Source organism: Acomys russatus, chromosome 30 (assembly GCF_903995435.1).
Source record: "Acomys russatus chromosome 30, mAcoRus1.1, whole genome shotgun sequence".
In the NCBI taxonomy this organism is placed as follows: domain Eukaryota; kingdom Metazoa; phylum Chordata; class Mammalia; order Rodentia; family Muridae; genus Acomys; species Acomys russatus.
The window spans coordinates 10,066,096-10,084,806 of NC_067166.1; the positions used below are offsets into that span (position 1 = coordinate 10,066,096).

At 40.4% G+C, this 18,711-nt stretch overlaps 1 protein-coding gene across 5 annotated transcripts in view; it reads right to left on the reverse strand.

Annotated features, from left to right (window-relative positions):
- The window catches only part of Pde4d (phosphodiesterase 4D), a 1,424,262-nt gene that overhangs the window by 886,794 nt on the left and 518,757 nt on the right, over positions 1–18,711 (reverse strand). For all 5 annotated transcript variants that reach the window (XM_051172553.1, XM_051172551.1, XM_051172552.1 and 2 more), the window contains one exon: positions 10,145–10,374. In XM_051172553.1, the coding sequence (XP_051028510.1) occupies positions 10,145–10,374 (230 nt within the window). The remainder of the gene's footprint in view (positions 1–10,144; positions 10,375–18,711) is intronic.

Here is an 18,711-nt window from a genome sequence, read left to right on the forward strand (position 1 = left end):
GAATCTGTGTCTGTGCCCATTTTTTTTTTTCTCATCACACTCAGACTAATCCTGGGGCACTCACTACATACCTTCCAATGCACAGCCCTCCTAGATGCTTTCTATTCTACTAGAAAGCACCCCATAAAGAGTGGATAACTTTATCAACCAAGAAGACAGAATTAAAAAAAAAAAAAAAAACAATGCTGAAGCATGGGGTTATAACTGAAGTTTGAAAATTAAGGATAGAATAGAAACGTGCTATTGGGGGGGTCAGAGTCAATTCTCCTGCAGTGGAGGAAGAAAAAGAGTAGAGGGAGAGGAGAAGGAAACAGAGACAGAGGGAGGGAGAGAGTTCATACTGAGACAGAGAAGTTAAAGACACAGTTATAAAGAATATTCTCCAGAGGGAAAGGACATTCAGTTTTCAATTTCATGCTCTTAATTAATTGCAATGCAAACCACTCTCTTTAGGAATCCATTTTAAGCCTACCAGCTTGAACAGTCAAAGGGGAATAATTACATGGAGGCCCTGTCTTTATCTCTATATTGAGAGCTTTGTAAAGTTTACTATGGGCATCTCAAGAGACTCCTCGCCCCACCACTGGCATTCTGTTGCCCTTTTGTATATATAGAAAGCACTGAAATGAAACTTCCTCCAACTAAGTTTGCAACTGATAGGATAATTAAAGTCCAGAAGCCACTGAGCACTTCCTGCACGGTGATTTCTGTTTGTACTTGATACATTTTACAATAAATTCTAGGACTCTTGTGCTTGTCAGGGTTCTGAGTCGCAAACAACAGAAATCACCACCAAGGCAAAAACAATAGAAATTTACCAAAAGAATACAGAATAGTATTCAGAATGGACAGGGAGTTTGATGAACCAGAGCTGAGCAGGGCGAAGCAAAGCTAACAAGCAGCCAGGGGCTCAATAGTTTGTACCTTACTCAGAATCTTGTTGGTCAACAGCATGGTGCATACTGTTGGCACACCATCGGGAGCTGCAAATACAATGCCATCATCTTTTCCTGTCAACGGAGTTTCTTACAATTTTGTAGGTCAGCCTGACAACACAGAGGGATGGAGCCTTGTTCTAACTGCCAGACAGCAATCAACAAACGCCTGTCACACAGCCTTGCTAGTGGAAGGTTGAACACGCTCTCCTGTTCATCCAGACAAAACAGGGCCTTCATTCTGCTAAATTCCAATTATTTCCACCCACAAACACTTGTCTCTAAAGCAGTGGTTCTCACCTTTCTTTGTGCTGTGACCATTTGGTACAGGTCCTCATGTTGTGGTGACCCTCCAACCATAAAATGATTTTGTTGCTACTTCGTAAGTGTAATTTTGCTACTGTTGCGAATCATAATGTAACTATCCGATGTGCAAGACAGCTGATATTCAGCCACTATGAAAGGGCCATTCTACTCCCAAAGGGGTTTTTCCTCTCTGTGTGTATTCCTTCAATGTCTCTTCCTGCCCTTGTTCTGTTGTTTCTCTCCCCTGTTTACATCTTCCTCTCATTGACCCCATGTTCTCTGAAGTTCTGCAGAATTGTCTTCTCCCCATGGTAAAGGGACTTCCTTCATTTCTAGCCTTTCTACTGAAAAGCCAGCTCACTTTACAATCTCTCCCTCAACGAGGTGTCTGCTGAGGGTGCCACTTTCCTGTGACACACTGAGGGAAGGTGCCTCTGATTTCTCCAAGCTGAGCTTCTTTTGAGTATAAACCTGGTAACCCATGTGTATATACTGACAATTACTTCTCCCCTCTTTTGACTGAATCTTTCTTTTGACATTTATGCTAATGGGGGGTTTGTCTCTGGATTATTGACACCTTCTCTTACCACTGCCTATCTTCTCAGCACCTTGACCTCCTGAGTGTCTGTCATTATCCACAGTAATTTCAATGTTAAGGTAAGAGTCACAGGCCGGCAATGGACTTTATTTATTACTGTTTCCTCTTCCTTCTCACAGTGAAGCACACGGTTCAGTGGGTTCACTGTTAGAAAGCATTTGACTCCAAAACAACTTCCAAGACTTAAATAAGACAGGTTGGCACGAGAAATGATTAGCAATTGGTGCCAGATACTAGAATGTGATTATTCATATCCTCTGCCCTTTTTAGTGTTTTGGAGACCATGAAATATAACATCTCGATTTATAAATAAAGTCTGTTTCCTGCTACAAAGCACTACATTATGCATATGTAAAGTATATCATGGTGTATCACACCACCAGGGAATCCTTACTGCAGACACCAGGAGTTCTGCAAGAATAAAAAGAAATCATACTCTGAAGAAAGGACATTGGGGTTTGATACCTATGCTACTGCTTTGTAAATCATGAGCATGGCTGGTAATGTGACACCTTCAGAGAGTCCATGGTCTATGAAGAAAAGCAGTCAGCGATTTCTTTTGTTTATTTTAGATTAGAAACACAAATTGCTACTGATTATAGAAATAAAATGCTGTCACTAAACATAGTAAGGAGAAAGTACTCCATTAATCTGACACTAATTTTAGTCTTGAAAAAAAAAGTCACAAATTTTCAAGCCAAAATAGACTAGACTTATTTAAACAAAGAGCCAGCGATGTTTGGTTATTATCTTTAATTTTGTTGGAGAAGAACATTATGTAAATAAGTTGAATTTAAATGAGTCAGAGACAAAAAGAATCAAGTTTCTTTTACGTAGCTTGTGTGTTCGACACGGTTAGGCATATTGCTTCTCATGGCTTTGCAGTTGCTCGTTTTAAAACCACATACAGCTCATGTATAGCGTATTGCTACTAAATCTCTCATGATCACAGTTATGTGTCCCTCACCAGCCCTAGGCCGCTGTGCCCAGTAGATTATAGATGTTCTCTATAATGTTCAGTGGAGCCTAGCAAATGAATCTCCCGATACATGAGCACATAGTCAATATGAAGGTGGCGGCTCAACAGGGAGGCTGTGGCATTCAGCCCTCTGGCTTCATAAATCTTTATAACTGAAATGCCTCAAAGACAACATGCCCACTGCTAACTAACAGCCCTTAAAGATAGAGGCACACATGAGAAAAAAAAAAAAGAGGCATCTGTTCCAATCATATTTCTGGTTTTCTACTTTTCATCTTTTGTTTGGATTTCAGTTTAGTCACAAAATGCTTAAAAGTTTTATTATTTTTATTTGTGTGTGTGTGTGTATGTGTGTTTGTGTGTGTGGGGGTATGTACTCTGGTGTACTCTTTGTACTCAAGAAGATTAGGCAGTGAGTGCTTGATCAAAGACTTTGTCATCTAAATGGCATCTGGGACCACCCCCTATGTGACTGACACACAACTCAGGGAAATAAGTTTGCAATAGCCTTGTAAAATGAATTTTATATGACTAACTAATTCTTCCATGAACTCTTTATTTAATCCCCAGAAGGGACCATTTCTTCCCTTAAATTCTTTTCATTTTTAACATAGGATGTAGTGATGTCAATGTACGCACTGTACTCCTCCAGACAGGTAATAAGACACCAGTGATGAGGACGCACTCGTAATATTCTCCACCCACATACAGGCCTGGGTGTGCATCCATCCAGAGCTGTGTCATCCCATCACAAGGGAACAACTTGCTCCTTGGCTCATCTTTTATTATAGCCAACGCAGTGGCAAGGCATGACTAGAGAGATGTAGCACCACCTCCCCTCCTCTTCCGCTGCACTCCAGTCTTGTGTGTGGCAAGCTAAACTCTCCTGAGAGCATCTGGGGGTACATGAGCCACCCAGGGAACATAGGTCCTGAGCTGGGGCCCAGATGGAACTTCTGGGAGCTTTGACAGTCAGTTGGGAAGTCAGTGTTTTATTTCAGAAGGAAGCTAGAAGGACAGCCTGCCACTTCAAACACAGTTGAATAGCACTTAACTTAGGACTGTCATTTGCCAATGAAGTTAAAAGCAAGATGAAGACTTATTGACAGACATATAACAAGTCCCATAGTAATGGTGACTTTCTGAATCAAGGACATAAATCGGCCTCCTTCTCATGTCTGCTAGAACTTTCCATCTCTACCCCAAAGGTTACTTGTAGAGGATCTTCAAAGCCAGCTTTTGCAAGGGAGCTAACAACATGTACAACGAATTTGATTTTTTCCCCCAACACTCTTCCCAAAGAGGATAGCACTAGAAGCGCTTGCTGCACATCAAGGACACACAAATTGTCAAAACCCAAACACTGCTGTTTTGCCTTTGCAGCTACATTAAGGTTCCTACATTAACCTTACAAAAGCAGGGACTTGCTGTCACTTCCCAAGATGCAACACTAGTGAAGGACAAGACGGGACTCATAGCCAAGTTCCTTAATCCAGAACCTCAATTCTTGGCCAATGACTGCCCAACCACCAAAAGCATGGATTAATTTCATTCTCAACACTCTGCTACCTGTATCTCTACTGCCTGCATATCCCATCTGCCGCCAAACACGATCTGAGGAGCCGACAATCGTTCTCTTTAGAGGAAATTGCCCCGAGAGTTAGTAGGGTGTGTGCTAGCTGCTAGTTCCTTAAGTAGGGTCTACTTCCCGTCTTCAGAACCTACACATGGGATTCTCTCCCTTTTTCTCGGTGCCATTTTTCCCCTTGCTGTTTTTCCTCCCTTTTCTTTCCTCCTACCCTTCTGCCATGACTTCACCAGCTCTCTTATACCTTCATTTCCCTTATATTCCATGGTAACATTTTTTCCCCTCTCAAATGCAAATGCTCACACTTTTGAGGGCCCACCACATTGAAAAAAAAAAAAAAAAACCAAAACAAACAGGAAATAGAAACTCAAACTGCATCTGTTTGAGCATAGCGCATTATCTAATACAACTCTTAGGTCTAGACTGTCTAAAGGACCCTTCAAAATTAACAAGAAAAAAAAATTAGAAAACATGTTCAGGTGAACATACAACAAAAGTATCCAAACACTCAACAAACATATTAAAATGTAATCAATATCAGTATTCATCGGAAAAATAAACTAAAACCATATTTAAGATACCTATTCACCAGCATAAGCAAACTCAAAAAGATTAAAAACATCAAGGGGTTAGAAAAGAGAATAACTAATTCCTGTATGTTGGTAGCTGTTGGATGAAATTGTTCGAGCAGATGAAATGACTGTGTGTTGCTGGCATGGGCACAGCCATGTCAAGAATCCCAGTGCCTGAGACTCATGGGGATGACAAAGCCTCCTCCCTCTGAGGCTCAGAGAAATGGCTCTGGTCCAAGTGCTTACAAATGACTGACCAGTCAGTGAAAAACCTAGCAACTGGTTGCCTCCTCCAGGATGGCTGCAAGCCCAGACTGCTCCACTAGAGAGACCGCCCCTGCTCTTGCGGGACATACAAACACACCGAGTTTTAGCATTGCATAGCGGTGCCCTCCATCAGATAGAGCACAGCCCTCTCGATCCCATCTCTTCTGTCTGTGTTTCTGTCCTTTCTTCAGTGTCTGTCTTTTCCTAATTCCTACATTGTCACTGTCAGGTTTACAGTACCAAGCCGCATAGGATGTAGCAGTGAAATATTATCTCAAAGCAGGAAGAAAAATTTAAAAAGGAGACCATGCACATTTGCCTAGAAATTCCATTCCCAGGGCTGTAACTGAAGGGAATTAACCCACGTGTCTATAAAAAAAAAAAAAGACTCGCTCAAGAATGTTCACAGCTGCTGTAGTCATGATATCAACCAAGCCAGAAACAACCCAAGTGCCTATCAATCAGGAAGGAGATGTGGAAAATAAATTATGGCAAGTTTACAAAATGAACAGCATATCTTAACAACATAACAAACCACTGATATTTTCCCCAACATTAACAAATTAAAAACAGAACACATTTTGAGCACAGAAGCCCAACACAAGGAATGCAGCAATATGGTCTGATCTCTGTGAAGCCCAAGGACAGGCCACACTAGTCTTTATTGAGTGAAAGTTGGAAAAGATGGGCAGGCTCAAGATTTACATACTTTACTGTGTGTACTTTATGCCCTGATAGGATTTGGAAACACTAATGGGTATATGGAAAACCAAGGCACTTTAGGTTACCTCATCGCTAACTTAATAAGATTTTAAGCTGTCCCTCTTATTTCAGAGAGGGTCAATGGATGTCCAGTCTTAACAATTCTACTTTGTGATCACAACACACACACACACACACACACACACACACACACACACAACCTAGCAGATTAGGCGTAGTTTTAGGCAATGGTTAAAGAACACACTTACATTGCTTATAACATAGCTACTCTCTAGATTCCATGTAACACTTGTAGTCATTAATTCATACCAACTGTAGTGTCCACACAAGACTGGCCTTATTAACAATCATCAAGGAAATGGGAGGAGCTTATGGGACAATACTTTTTACCTATGAACTATTGGCTATCTATAGAGTCTGTCCTCTGTTACATACTCTCTACCTAAACCATCAGACTTTAATAGATAGTTTCAAAGGCATGGTCTTATGCACGGCCCTAGTTAATCTAGAGGATCACAAAACAAAAAGAATCGAATTTAACAAGGGAGAGAGATTTTTGGTATTGGTGGATAGAGATGGTATGGATATGGGGATCAGAGTGGTCAGTATTCATTTTACACATACGTGAGACTGTAAAACAATCCTGACAATAATAATAATTCAGAAACTGAAAATGAGAATCACGTTCTTACTAGGAAGAAAGAAAACCCTTCAAAAAGGAATTGTGCGAGCCTTAGCAATTGAAAGCTCTCCGCTTTTCAGTCTCTCTGACCCAAGTGCTTCATGAAGAGACTCCTGTCACCTACAGTCACATTGTTATAATCTAAGGTCCCTATACATAGATCAGTTGCTCCCAGGGTTACAGCCTGGTTCCCTACAGGAGAAGTACATACGTCTAGACTCACCACTGCCTGAAAATTGACAGAAGCCGTAATATATTAAAGAATAATGACAAACCATCAGATCTGAAATCGCATATATATGAGCAACACCAAATGGACTCAATAGATCATAGTTATATGTTTATATAGATATGTAACAATAATAACCAAAGAAGAAGAGGTCATGAGCTTGGAAGGGATTTAGCCATGGAAAGGATTAGAGGAGGGAGACAGAAGAGGGATCAGAGGGAAGAAATGGATGGGGAGAATATGGAATCATTTTTTATTAAAATTGTTTTAAAAATGAAAAGAAAAAAAAAGCTATTATGCTAAGAAAGAAAGGAAAATAAATCCAAAAGGCATGCAAGTTTCCTTTCCCATCAAAACATAGACAATTGCTAAGGCCTCACAACAAATTGACAAGGGAACCAGAGGGGCACAATGGCCTTTCCTAAAGGGTAGCTAGGCTGCCATCAACTTACCCAAAGTAACATGAACCTCCCCTGTCCCTTTGCAGGTGGTTTGGAAGGAATCTAATGTTCTAGTTAAATGAAATGGCCACAGAGAAACATTCATAACTTTACCTCCTATTTTCTGAATTTCAAATTCCTTAATTTCCTGACACTTAATAGTTAACTCAAAACTTATTTTTGCTTCCTTAGGCTATAGCCGTCCCTTCAGTAACTCCTTTGTCTCAGGTTCCTGCTGACTGGCTATTCTTTTTTTTTTTTCCTTTTCTTTTTATTAATTTATTCATATTACATCTCAATTGCTAGCCCATCCCTTGTATCCTCCCATTCCTCCCTCCCTCCTGCTTTGCCCCTACTCCCTTCCCCTATATCTATGACTGAGGAGCACCTCCTCCCCCTGTATATGCTCATAGGGTATCAAATCTCTTCTTGGTAGCCTGCTATCCTTCCTCTGAGTGCCACCAGGCCGCCCCATCAAGGGGACATGGTCAAATATAGGGCACCAGAGTTTGTGTGAAACTGACTGGTTAGTCTTTGTGGCTTCTCTTGGCTGCTTTTAGGAACAAAAAAAAATCACCTTTGTCTCTTTGTAAAGACAAATTAATTTCTTCATCATGCTGCATAAACATACAAATAATAAACACACCACTGAAACTTAATTGTCTGGAATTTCATCAAGAGAAAAAGAAATTTTGAAACAACAAAAGTTCTAGGATCCTAAATCCTGAAGTTCCTTGGCACTTGAGGATTGTTTGTTTGTTTTGAGCAACACATTCAAATTTAATTAAATAAGTTTAGCTCTTACCTAAGGCTTTTAATTATACACATTATCAAACCACACAGAGATGATATTAAGTACACTTGAAGTGAGAAATCATGTTTAGCCACCAAACTTTTCAGATGCCAGTATTAATGGAGTATATTAGGAACTTAAATTAGTCTTTTGAAATTTAATTAGAAAGCCTTCTCCCTCAACTGTGGAGAAAGCAAGCCAATTATTCTAAGATGTACCTTGTGTACAGAGAAGAGTTAATCAGGGATATGGCTGTTGAATTTTAAAAGGTCAATTTGAAAGAAGGGTCCTGAGCTGGTGTTTGGGAACTTGTTTCTAGAGGCTTCTTTCTCACCATCCCCTATACAGTCAGTAGGTATGGCTCCCTCATGCCCAGACTGTTTATACAGACACGGGTAGCTTCTGCCTCCCACTGACTTTCTTCCCAGAAGTCCAGACTGGTACATCCTAAGTGGAGGAGAGGATGGTTATTCACAGTGGAACGTCTAGACACTGAGTTCTTGACAGGATCCCTTGGTACAGGGCATCCCCGATGACACTACAAATGTGTCATTGCAACTCCTCATGTATGGAGGAGTCGCACCTGTTTTACTCCACTTTGAAAGGGACTTCTGGAAGGTTGCATCTGACCAGGTATCTGTGTGGTTGACTTTTCTTTAAAAACTGACCATTATAATAAATCATAACTGTAAGAATAAGTAATGTCTTCAGGGAGCTTTCCAAGAAGATCATCAAAGGGGTGGCCTTGGGAATGTCTGATGTCCTGGTGTCTGAATCCTCCGCTCTATATCAACTAATAGCAGTGATATTGACTTAGATTAAACTTTTTCAAAACCTCTTCAGGTCAGGTTGCCATACTCAATTCCTACCAGTCATCATATAAAACTGCTCAGCATTTACACATTTTCCTTCTTATACTTGACCAAGCAAAGAAAACCAATAATGCATATTTTCTCTTTCCATTTTATTCAAGTGAGAATTCATTATCTTCTTAATTAGTAGCAATTGTTTCAGCTTCTTTTTAAAATCGTATGGGGCTTAAGGACTGGTAACTAACAATTTAGAGAGCTAAATTCAATATTTTTAGAGTTGAATTACTGGACAAATTTCTTTTGAGCACTTTTTTGGAGGGTAAATCTAGAAAGTGTTTTTTCCTAGAAACTCCCTTCACCTTGTAGAGATTGAACAAGAGTCCTTTATGTAGCATAAGTGATTTTTCTGGCATCTCTTAGGAAATTCTTGAGACTCTGTGTACATATGGGCTTTTGGTCTTATTCTCTTTCTTTTCCATCCAAACTCCCTTAAGATGTAGCTAGCCACGTGAGCAGGCAGTGGGTGTGCCCACTAGCCTCATTTCACTCTGTTTTATGGGGCAGTGTTACTATTAAAGAGTAAAATATCCACTGCTAAGCAAAACGAAAATGTAAAAACTATTTTGCAAAGTAGGAAGCTATACAGAGGAGAGAGACTTTCCTTGACTCCCACCCACCAAGGCTAAATGAAAGTCATTTATTAATATAAATACTAGTAAGTACTAAAATAGCATTCAGGCAATATCTTACAGTGTCATAGGCCAAATTACCAGGCTCATGAATATAACTGCATATCTTCTTTTATTCTAATTACAGTAGTCTAGCTTTAATTCCAGATTCATTTTGCCTCAACGAATTATCACCCACTGTTTCTGCACATGTCTGCCTACATGATAATTAATCCATTAGTTATCATTGGTTAAGAACTTTAAAAACCACTTATGTCCAGTGTAAGCTTTCCTGGTACAATTTCCTTTTCCTGGATGCTTATGAGCAGTAGCCAAATACCTATCAACACTTTTGTGTGAAACAGTTCAGCTAAGATGTCTCATCTTACAGAGACAGGTGTTACCAAAGAAACCTTTCCATTGTTTTTTTATTCAAAAGCGCATTGTCCTCCTCAAATTAAACAATGTGCCAAAAAAGCAAACCCCAAAACATAAAGCATAAAAATCACCACTGAAAATGTATAATGTGGCAAAGACACCAATGGCACTCACCCACTTGAGTCTGCAGATGTGATAGCAATCAGAGGCAGGATTTTCAAGGGGAGGCTGGTTGGACGCGGGATGCTCTCTGATTCGCTTCTCAAGTCCATTTGTTCCAACTGTCTGAAGGCAAGAGGAGGAAGCTGGATGCTGCGGGATGACAGTCTCCGTACAAGATAGGGCTCCATTCCACGGAAAGGATCCTCTTCCTCATTACTGGAATGTAGTGTTTCCTCAGAGGCCTAAGGCAAGAAAGTTCACAGAATTAGTAAAAGTCCCAGTATGTGTCATGTAGCGACGTATGTCCTTGGGGGAAAATTAAGTGCAGCTTATACACACACACACACACACACACACACACACACACACACACACACAAATTGGGAATAAACAACATTAGCATAACAGTATCTGCTGAAAAGTTTGTAATTCATAGCTAATATGAAGGTTTGCTTTTTATGTAGGTTTGGTTGTAACAATTGGTATTCCTAGCAGTCTTAGAATTTACTAACATTGTGTGTGAATTTTATAAAATTAATCATGAACCAAATATTTTTCTACCTTCTGTGTCATGAATAGCAATAAACCCATTTTATTACATGTGAAGAGAATGTGATCTTGCCTTTGTCTGGGCCTGAGGTGAAAACAGTCTTGGGATGACACCCCACTGAACCTTTGTCTCTAGAAATTGATGAACACCAAGCATCAGCCCAAGACAAAAGACAGGGGCCTGGTGGGTGGGCTATTGTATTCCATTGATGGGAGCAGGGGACCTGAGAGAGAGGAGAGACAGAGAGACAGAGAGAGAGATCGAGAGAGAGGGAGAGGAGGAGGGAGAGAGAGAGAGACAGAGAGAGCAGAGAGAGGAGCGAGACAGAAGAAAAAGAGCCCGACACACACCACACAACCACACACACCACACCACCAACCAGAGAGAGAGAGAGAGAGAGAGAGAGAGAGAGAGAGAGAGAGAGAGAGAGAGAGAGAGAGAGAGAGAGAGATTCCTGCCTGAGGGCATGGGAGAGTTGGAGGTCTCTATATCTTCAAGTTTGGTCCTTGGATGGTGCAGCTTCTTCTGTCAGATAGATGAACTGCTAGACTCCTGAGAATTACGCCAGGGCAATTGCCCTGCGGAACTGATAACCAGAAGATTTCTTCTTGTTTTCCTTAATCTCCTTTCCTTCCTATTTAGGGTAACCGGGTTGTAAGGGAGGTACATGCCTTGAATAAATTCCTAATAAAGTAGAATTGTTAAGGAATCGAGACCAACAAGTCGCGCTTGACATGGGACCCAATGGGTTCTGTAATTTCTAATGGTATAAGGGAAGATTCAAATTTCGAGGACATAGAAATGCTGTTTCAGGGGATCAGCAAGATCGGAACTGCTGTTGTAAAATTCTCTCTTACTTTACACTTGGAAATTTTCTGTTTTTTCTTTGTCTTTTTATTGTATTTCATTCTTAGAAGGATTAGAAGAAAGGATGATAAGATAGGAAAGGAAGCAGCACAACAATTACAATGGTTATTGTGGTGGCAAAGTGAGGCTGAGAAAATAGAACGAGAAAATATGACAAAGGGGATAAATGCTGATAAAGACCAATTGCTTGGTGAAGGGCGATAAGCCAACTTAAGAGAACAAGTTCGATTTGATGATAGAGTCATTGAACAATGTCGTGTTGCAGCCTTAAGAACTTGGGACATGGTAGAGGAACCTGGTAAGATAACCACTCCATTTACTAAGGTCTTACAAGGGTCTGGGGAAGCCTTCACAGAATTTTTGCAGAGATTCGGTACAGTTCTAGATAGAGCCATACCAGATTCTTACACCAAACAGGCACTGAACATGGCATTTGAGAATGCAAATACTGAGTGTGAGAGGGCAATTAGGCCATTAAAGGAAAGAGGAGCTCCGTTAGATGAATGGGCAAGATAGATGGCTAATATTAACTCTCAGGACCATCAAGACAATGTTAGAGGACAAGGTATAGCCAGAGGTCTCAGATATTATAACATCCAGTACTTTATTTGTGCTAAAATAGGTCATGTGCAAAGAAACTGTAGAGGTAAAGGTTCCAGACTCCAAAATAACCAGCACAATAACTCGGAAGATAATATAACTCATAGGAGAGAAGAAGGAGCTTCTGGCCATGATGGTAACGAGGTGCCAAGGCTTCCAGGGTACTGAAGCCCCTGGGGGAAAAGGAAAACATTGGTCTAGGGATTGTCAATCTACAAGAGATGTGCAAGGTAATATCTTGCTGATGGGAAATGGCAGGAGGGGCCCATTGGCTCAGGGCCCCACCAACAATACAAGTCAGATTTCTCTGGCCAGTCCAGAAGTAACAGACTTGCAGGAAAATGAGGATTGGATATCAATGACCTAATACATGCTACTAAAGGCAGTGCAACCTTTGATCTGGCCTAAGATATGTCCCTTACACTATCTCCACAGGTTGAATGTTACAAAATTAGCATTGGTGTTTATGGCCCTTTGTCTTCAGGGTCAGTGGGAATAATTCTGGGAAGAAGGGAATTAACTTCTCAAGGTCTTATTGTGTATCCCAGTATTATAGATGGGGATTATAAGGAAGAAAATTAAAATCATGGCATATGTAAAGGAGATGCAAATTAATGCAGGGGATAGAATTGCTCAGTGGTTACTATTTCCTTACATTAATGGCAAAGCCACTCCAGCAGAAAGAACAGGTGCATTTAGGAGTACAGGAAAACATGTGTTCTGGCAAACAATGGTTAATGATCAGAGACCTAAATTAATAATACAAATGAATGGTGTTGAAATAGAAGGTCTGGTAGACACTGCTGCCAGTGTCATGATTCTTTCCAACAGGCATTAGAATCCAGATTGGCCACTCTCTAAGGTTTATACAGAAATGATAGGAATTGGTAAATTATCTCAAATAAAAGGAAGTGTACAGTGGTTTAAGTGTGTGGGACCAGAAAAGCAGAGAGAGAGAGAGAGTAGCTGAGACCTTATGTGGCTGACATACCCATAAATCTATGAGGAAGGGTTCTCTTATGACAATTGGGTACTCAGATATATATTCCTGTAATTATAGAGATAAACAATGTTGAAGATAGACATGAAATGGTACATGTTTCTGGGGAAAAGTAATCACAAGCAACAACAAGCTATGCCCATTGTTCAAACACAGAACTTAGGTATTGAGTTTCCAAATTTATAAGAGGGGCCACTGCTGATATACCAAAACCCTTGCCCCTAAAATGGTTTTCAAACAGACCTGTGTGGCAAGAGCAGTGGCCCATAACAAAAGAAAAATTTCAGGCACTTCACCATTTAGTACAAGAGCAGTTGGAGGCTCAGCATATAGAAGAGTCTATCAGCCCTTGGAATTCCCCTGTGTTTCTTGTAAAAAAAGAAATCGGGAAAATGGAGGATGATAATGGATCTGAGAGCAGTGAATAGAGTAATTCAACCAATGGGTCCTTTACAAGCTGGAAAGGAAAAAGGACAGCATTTGTCAAGACAACATTTGTGTGTGGCCTCTGCAGCCACACACTGCACGTTGTCAAGGCTGGGGACTGCCAAGGAGCCTAGATGTACATGTCACAGAGTGGGAGCCGAGATTGCAGTCCTGGCCCCTTCCCAGTAAGCACTTGGGTCTACACCAGAATCCAGTCAAGAGACAAAAGCCCCAGTTCATGGAGACTGCAGCAGCCAGTGCCAGTATCGCTGGGGAGATGGCACAGTGCATAGGAGCACTTGCGTGCAAACAGGAGGACCTAAGATTAAATATCTAGCAACTGCATAAAAAAGCCAGGCTGGGGTTCTGGAACCTTCTGGGTCCTTTTGTCCCTTTATTCGTCTATAGTACTCTTAGCACTCAGTCCAGCAGTGAGTCCCAGAATCTTCTGGATCTCGTGCTGGGTGAAGTCATTCAGTGGACATCTATGTTGGGCTAATAACCACTTACAAGTATATGCCATGCCTGTCTTGAGGAACCCCAGAAGGAGACCATAAATACTGGTGGTGTGGTGGGGAGAACATATAGGCACACAGAGGAAGGGGATGCCTGCTATCTGCATGAGACCTGATTGACTGTGGTCAGACAGGGGGGGAGGAGCTGCCCCCACCCCGCTCTGTGCGCCCCTGCCCATCAGAGGTCTAGGTAGGGGAATAGGGCAGAAGAAGGAGGAGAAGGAGAGTGGGTGGGAACGGGAAGGTACAAGTAAGGGGATAACAACTGGGATGTAATGTATGAATAAATTATAATAAATAATTTTTTAAAAAGACAGTTCTTTATAATAAATAACTAAAAAACAAATTCAGGCTGGAATCCAATTGTTGGGGGGTGGAAACAGGCAGATCCTAAGAGTTCAGACACCAGCCAGACTAGCTGAAATGGTAAGCTTCTGGTTCAGTGAAAGACCCTGTCTCAAGGCAGCAAGGCAGAGAGTACAAGGAAACCAACTGATATCCTGCTTTGGCCTCCACATGCTTGTACACAGGGAGACACACCTGAATATCCACAAGCATGAAACACACACACACACACACACACACACACACACACACACACAATCAAAGAAACAATGACAACAAACCAGTCACCTTTAAGTAAGGGAAAGAATATTAACAGTCCCTGTCAAAGCTGCCATCAGCTGACACAGGGCATGCCTCACAGTGGGAGTAGCCATGGAGGGTGTAACTGTCACAGTCGGCTGTCTACACTACACCTACTCAAATCACCAGTGTTCCCACTCTTGAAAATATGCCAGGACCGCAGGCTTCTCTCTCCGATACAGTATAACTTGTGCCCAAAGCTATGATTTCCACTAAAGAACCTACAGGAAGTAGCTGCACCCAGTTTGAAATAAATCAACACTGCACAATACCCTAATTCCCTAAGACACATGGTTATAAGAAAGCCACTTTGAAGGCTATTGAATCAAACTGCAAGGTGGAAGGTAGGGCAGAAACCAAACTCAAAAGACCTACTTTTAAGAATGGCCCCTGAATGGTGGCACACGTTAAAAAAAAATAAAATAAAACAAAACATGGATTTTAAATCCTTTTATTGAAAACAGATTCTTTCTTATATAATATATCCTGCTTATGTTTTCCCCCTCTACTCCTTCCAGTTCACCCCCATTTTCCTTCTCATCCAGATACATCCCTAATAAAAACACAAAATTGGAAGCCATAGCATAGACACAAAGGGTATTATGGGTAAACAGAAATTGTATATATATATATATATCTGTGTGTGTGTATGTATACAAAATAAAGTATAAAAAAGAAATTTTTTTAAAGAAAGAGAAGAAAAAGCCCTGCTAAGAACATTACAAGACAAGGAATGTCCAAAGATGCCACTTAGTTCATTTTCTGTTGGCAGCTACTGCTGGGCATGCAGCCTGCCCTAAAGAGTAGTTGTTCCCCCAGGATATTCACTTGGAGAAAACTAAAATTTCATTTGCAAGGGGTTATCAGTCGGTGATAGCCTCTGTGTTAGGGATGCTGGCATGTGTCCACTTCTTTTACCTCTAGGACCACATCTGGTACAGACCCACTCAGGCTCTGTGCATGCTGTCTCCATGTCTGAGAGATAGTATGCGCTTTGTTTGAGTGGATTTAGTGGGTTGTGTTTTCCTGGTGTGTCTCATCCTTTCTGTCTCTGACACTCTGTCCTCCTCTGTTTCTGCAGGACTCTCTGACCCCCAAGGGGAGAGGTTTGATGGAGATAAACTACTTAGGGTCAACTGTTCCAAGGTCTCTCACTCTCTCCATGTTCGCCTGAGGGTCTGTCTTTATTTCTCTGATGAAGGCTGAGCAAGACAGTGATCTGTAACTATCACAGATTGTCATCAGGAGTTAGTTTATTATTTTTGTTTTTTTTGTTTGTTCGATTGTTTGTATGTTTTTAGAACAGTAGTATTGGTTTTATCGTGGGTCCTTGGACTATCTAGTCTCATGTTTTTGGTCATCCAAGCAGTTTCAGGTATGGGTTCCATTTTGTGGAGTGGGCCTTAGTTCAAATCAGATATTGGTTGGTTACTCTCATACATTTTGTGCTGCCATGGCACTAGCGTAAATTGCAGGCAGGACACCATTGTAGATTAAAGAGTTTGTGGCTAGTTTGATGATTATATTTCCTTGTTGCTAGCATGCAGAGAACCTTCCTGTACCAAAGGTTTTAGCATCTTTAGTTCTATGGGTTGTAGCTTGGTTATCATTGATTTAATAGCTAATTGATTTAATAGCGAATATATACCATATTTCCATATTTGTCTCCCTGGGTCTGGTTTACCTCCCTCACGATTTCTTTTTTTTTTTTTTTTTTTTTTTTCAGTTCCATTCATTTACCTGAAAATTTCATGATGTCATCTTTTTAACAGTTGAATAACATTCCCCTATGTAAATTTACTGTATTTTCTTGATTCATTAGTTGAGGCTGAGAGACATGTAGGTTGTTTCCAATTTCTGCATATTATGAATAAAGCAGCAAAGAGCACGGTTGAGCAAGTGTCTCTGTAGTAGGATGAAGCATTCTATGGGCATGCGCTCAAGAGTAGCATAGCTAGAGGTTGAGGCAGATAGAATCCCATCTTTCTGAGGAGCCACCACACTGATTTCCACAGTGGCTTTAGAAGTTTGCACTCCCACAAACAATAGATGAGCATTGCCCTGAGTCCATATCCTCCCCACCATGACGTGTCACTTGTTTTGATGATTTTATCCACTATGATAGGTATAAGATGAAATCTCAAAGTAGTTTTAATTTACATTTCTCTGATAACCAAAGATGTTGAACATGCAAGTGTGTCTCAGCCATTTGAGTTTGCTATTTGGGGAAGTTTCTATTCATATTTATATCCCCATTTTAATTGGGTTATTTGTCCTCTTGATATCTAGTTTCTTGAGTACTTTATATGTTATGGATCTTAACCCTCTATGAGGTATATAGTTGGCAGAAAGTCTTTTTCCATTCTGTAGGCTGCCACTTTGTCTGAGTGAGGATGTCCTTTGTTGTGCAGAAACTTTGTAGTTTCATGAGATCCCATTTATTAATTTCTGATCTTAGAGCTGATGCTGCAGTTTCCTGTTCAGAAAGTTTTTCCTGTGCCAATATGTTCAAGACTATTCTCCACTTCCTCTTTTATCAGGTCAGTGTGTCTGGGTTTATGTTGAGGTCTCTGATCTACTTGGACTTGAATTTTATGCAGGGAGATAAGTATGAGTCTATTTGGATTCTTATCCATGCAGCCATCCAGCTGGTCCAGAAACATCTGTTGAAGATGCTGTCTTTTTTCCAGTGTGAATATCTGCCTTCTTTACAAAAGAAAATCAGGTGTCCATAGTAGGTGTGTAGATTGATTATGACTGGTGCGTCTGTTTTGTGCCAACACCATACTGCATTATTACTATAGCTCTGTAGTACAGTTGGATATTGAGGATTACTGATTACTCCAGCAGTTCTTTTATTGTGCAGAATTGTTGTAGTTATTCTGGTGTTTGTTTTTGCTTTCCTTTTATTTTTATTGTAGTTTCCACATGAAGCTGAAAATTGTCCCTTCAAGATCTGTAAAGATTTGTGTTGGAATGTTGATGGGGATTGCCTTGAATCTATAGATTGCTTTTGGTAGGATGGCCATTTTTACTATATTAATCCTACAGATTCATGAGCATGGGAGAACTTTACATCTTCTGATATCTTCTTCAGTTGCTTTCTTGAAAAGATATTTTTATTATATAAGTCTTTCACTTGCTTGGTTAGAGAGCTCCTGAAGATATTTTATATAATTTGAGGCTACTGTGAAAGGTGTTGTTTTCCTGGTTTCTTCCTCAATCCTTTCTGTGATTTGTGCACTTCTATACAGTCAAAGGAGGATGACACTTAATTGTGATCCTTCTCCACCGCCGTTTGGGATAATAACATGTGGCACCTTGGCAAGTTTATGACTCTTACTTTTTATTTCCTAGGTGGGACTACATCTCTAAGGCACATTTTCGGAGTTGTTGCCAAGTGATAAAATGAGACTTTGTGAGGATGAGATTTTAAAGGCATAAAAGAAAATCTGAGCAATCAACGGAATTTAAACTACACCCCAAATTTTGAAAGTTTGTCATGCAAAGACAAACCAGGTCTATTATAAGATAGAAAAGTGAACATTTTCATTATAGTTGAGAGGCCATATACCATGAGAGCAACAACTAGTTCTAAGTAATTGAAACGTCTGCTCTAGTATCCTTTATTTTATCTACCTACTCAAAGTCATGAAGACATCTTATATTGCAATATGCTTCAATAGAGAAGTGAGTTTTGAATCCTTGCATTTCCTCATTACTTGCGTTCTTTGAGAGTAATTTAACCTTTTTCTTAGGAAGCAGTTGATTAAAAAAAAAATAGTACCTATGTTTGCTTATAAGAGTCAAACAAGATCATGCTTGTTAGCATATTTAGAGCTCACTGCCTGCAGTGTGGTAAGCAATCACAAATGGCTATTCCTTTCTTTTGAGTGTTACAAGTAGACACTCACCTACGAAGCTAAGCAGCCTTCCAAAAACATTAGCATTTTTGTTGTAAATCCAGACCACAGCA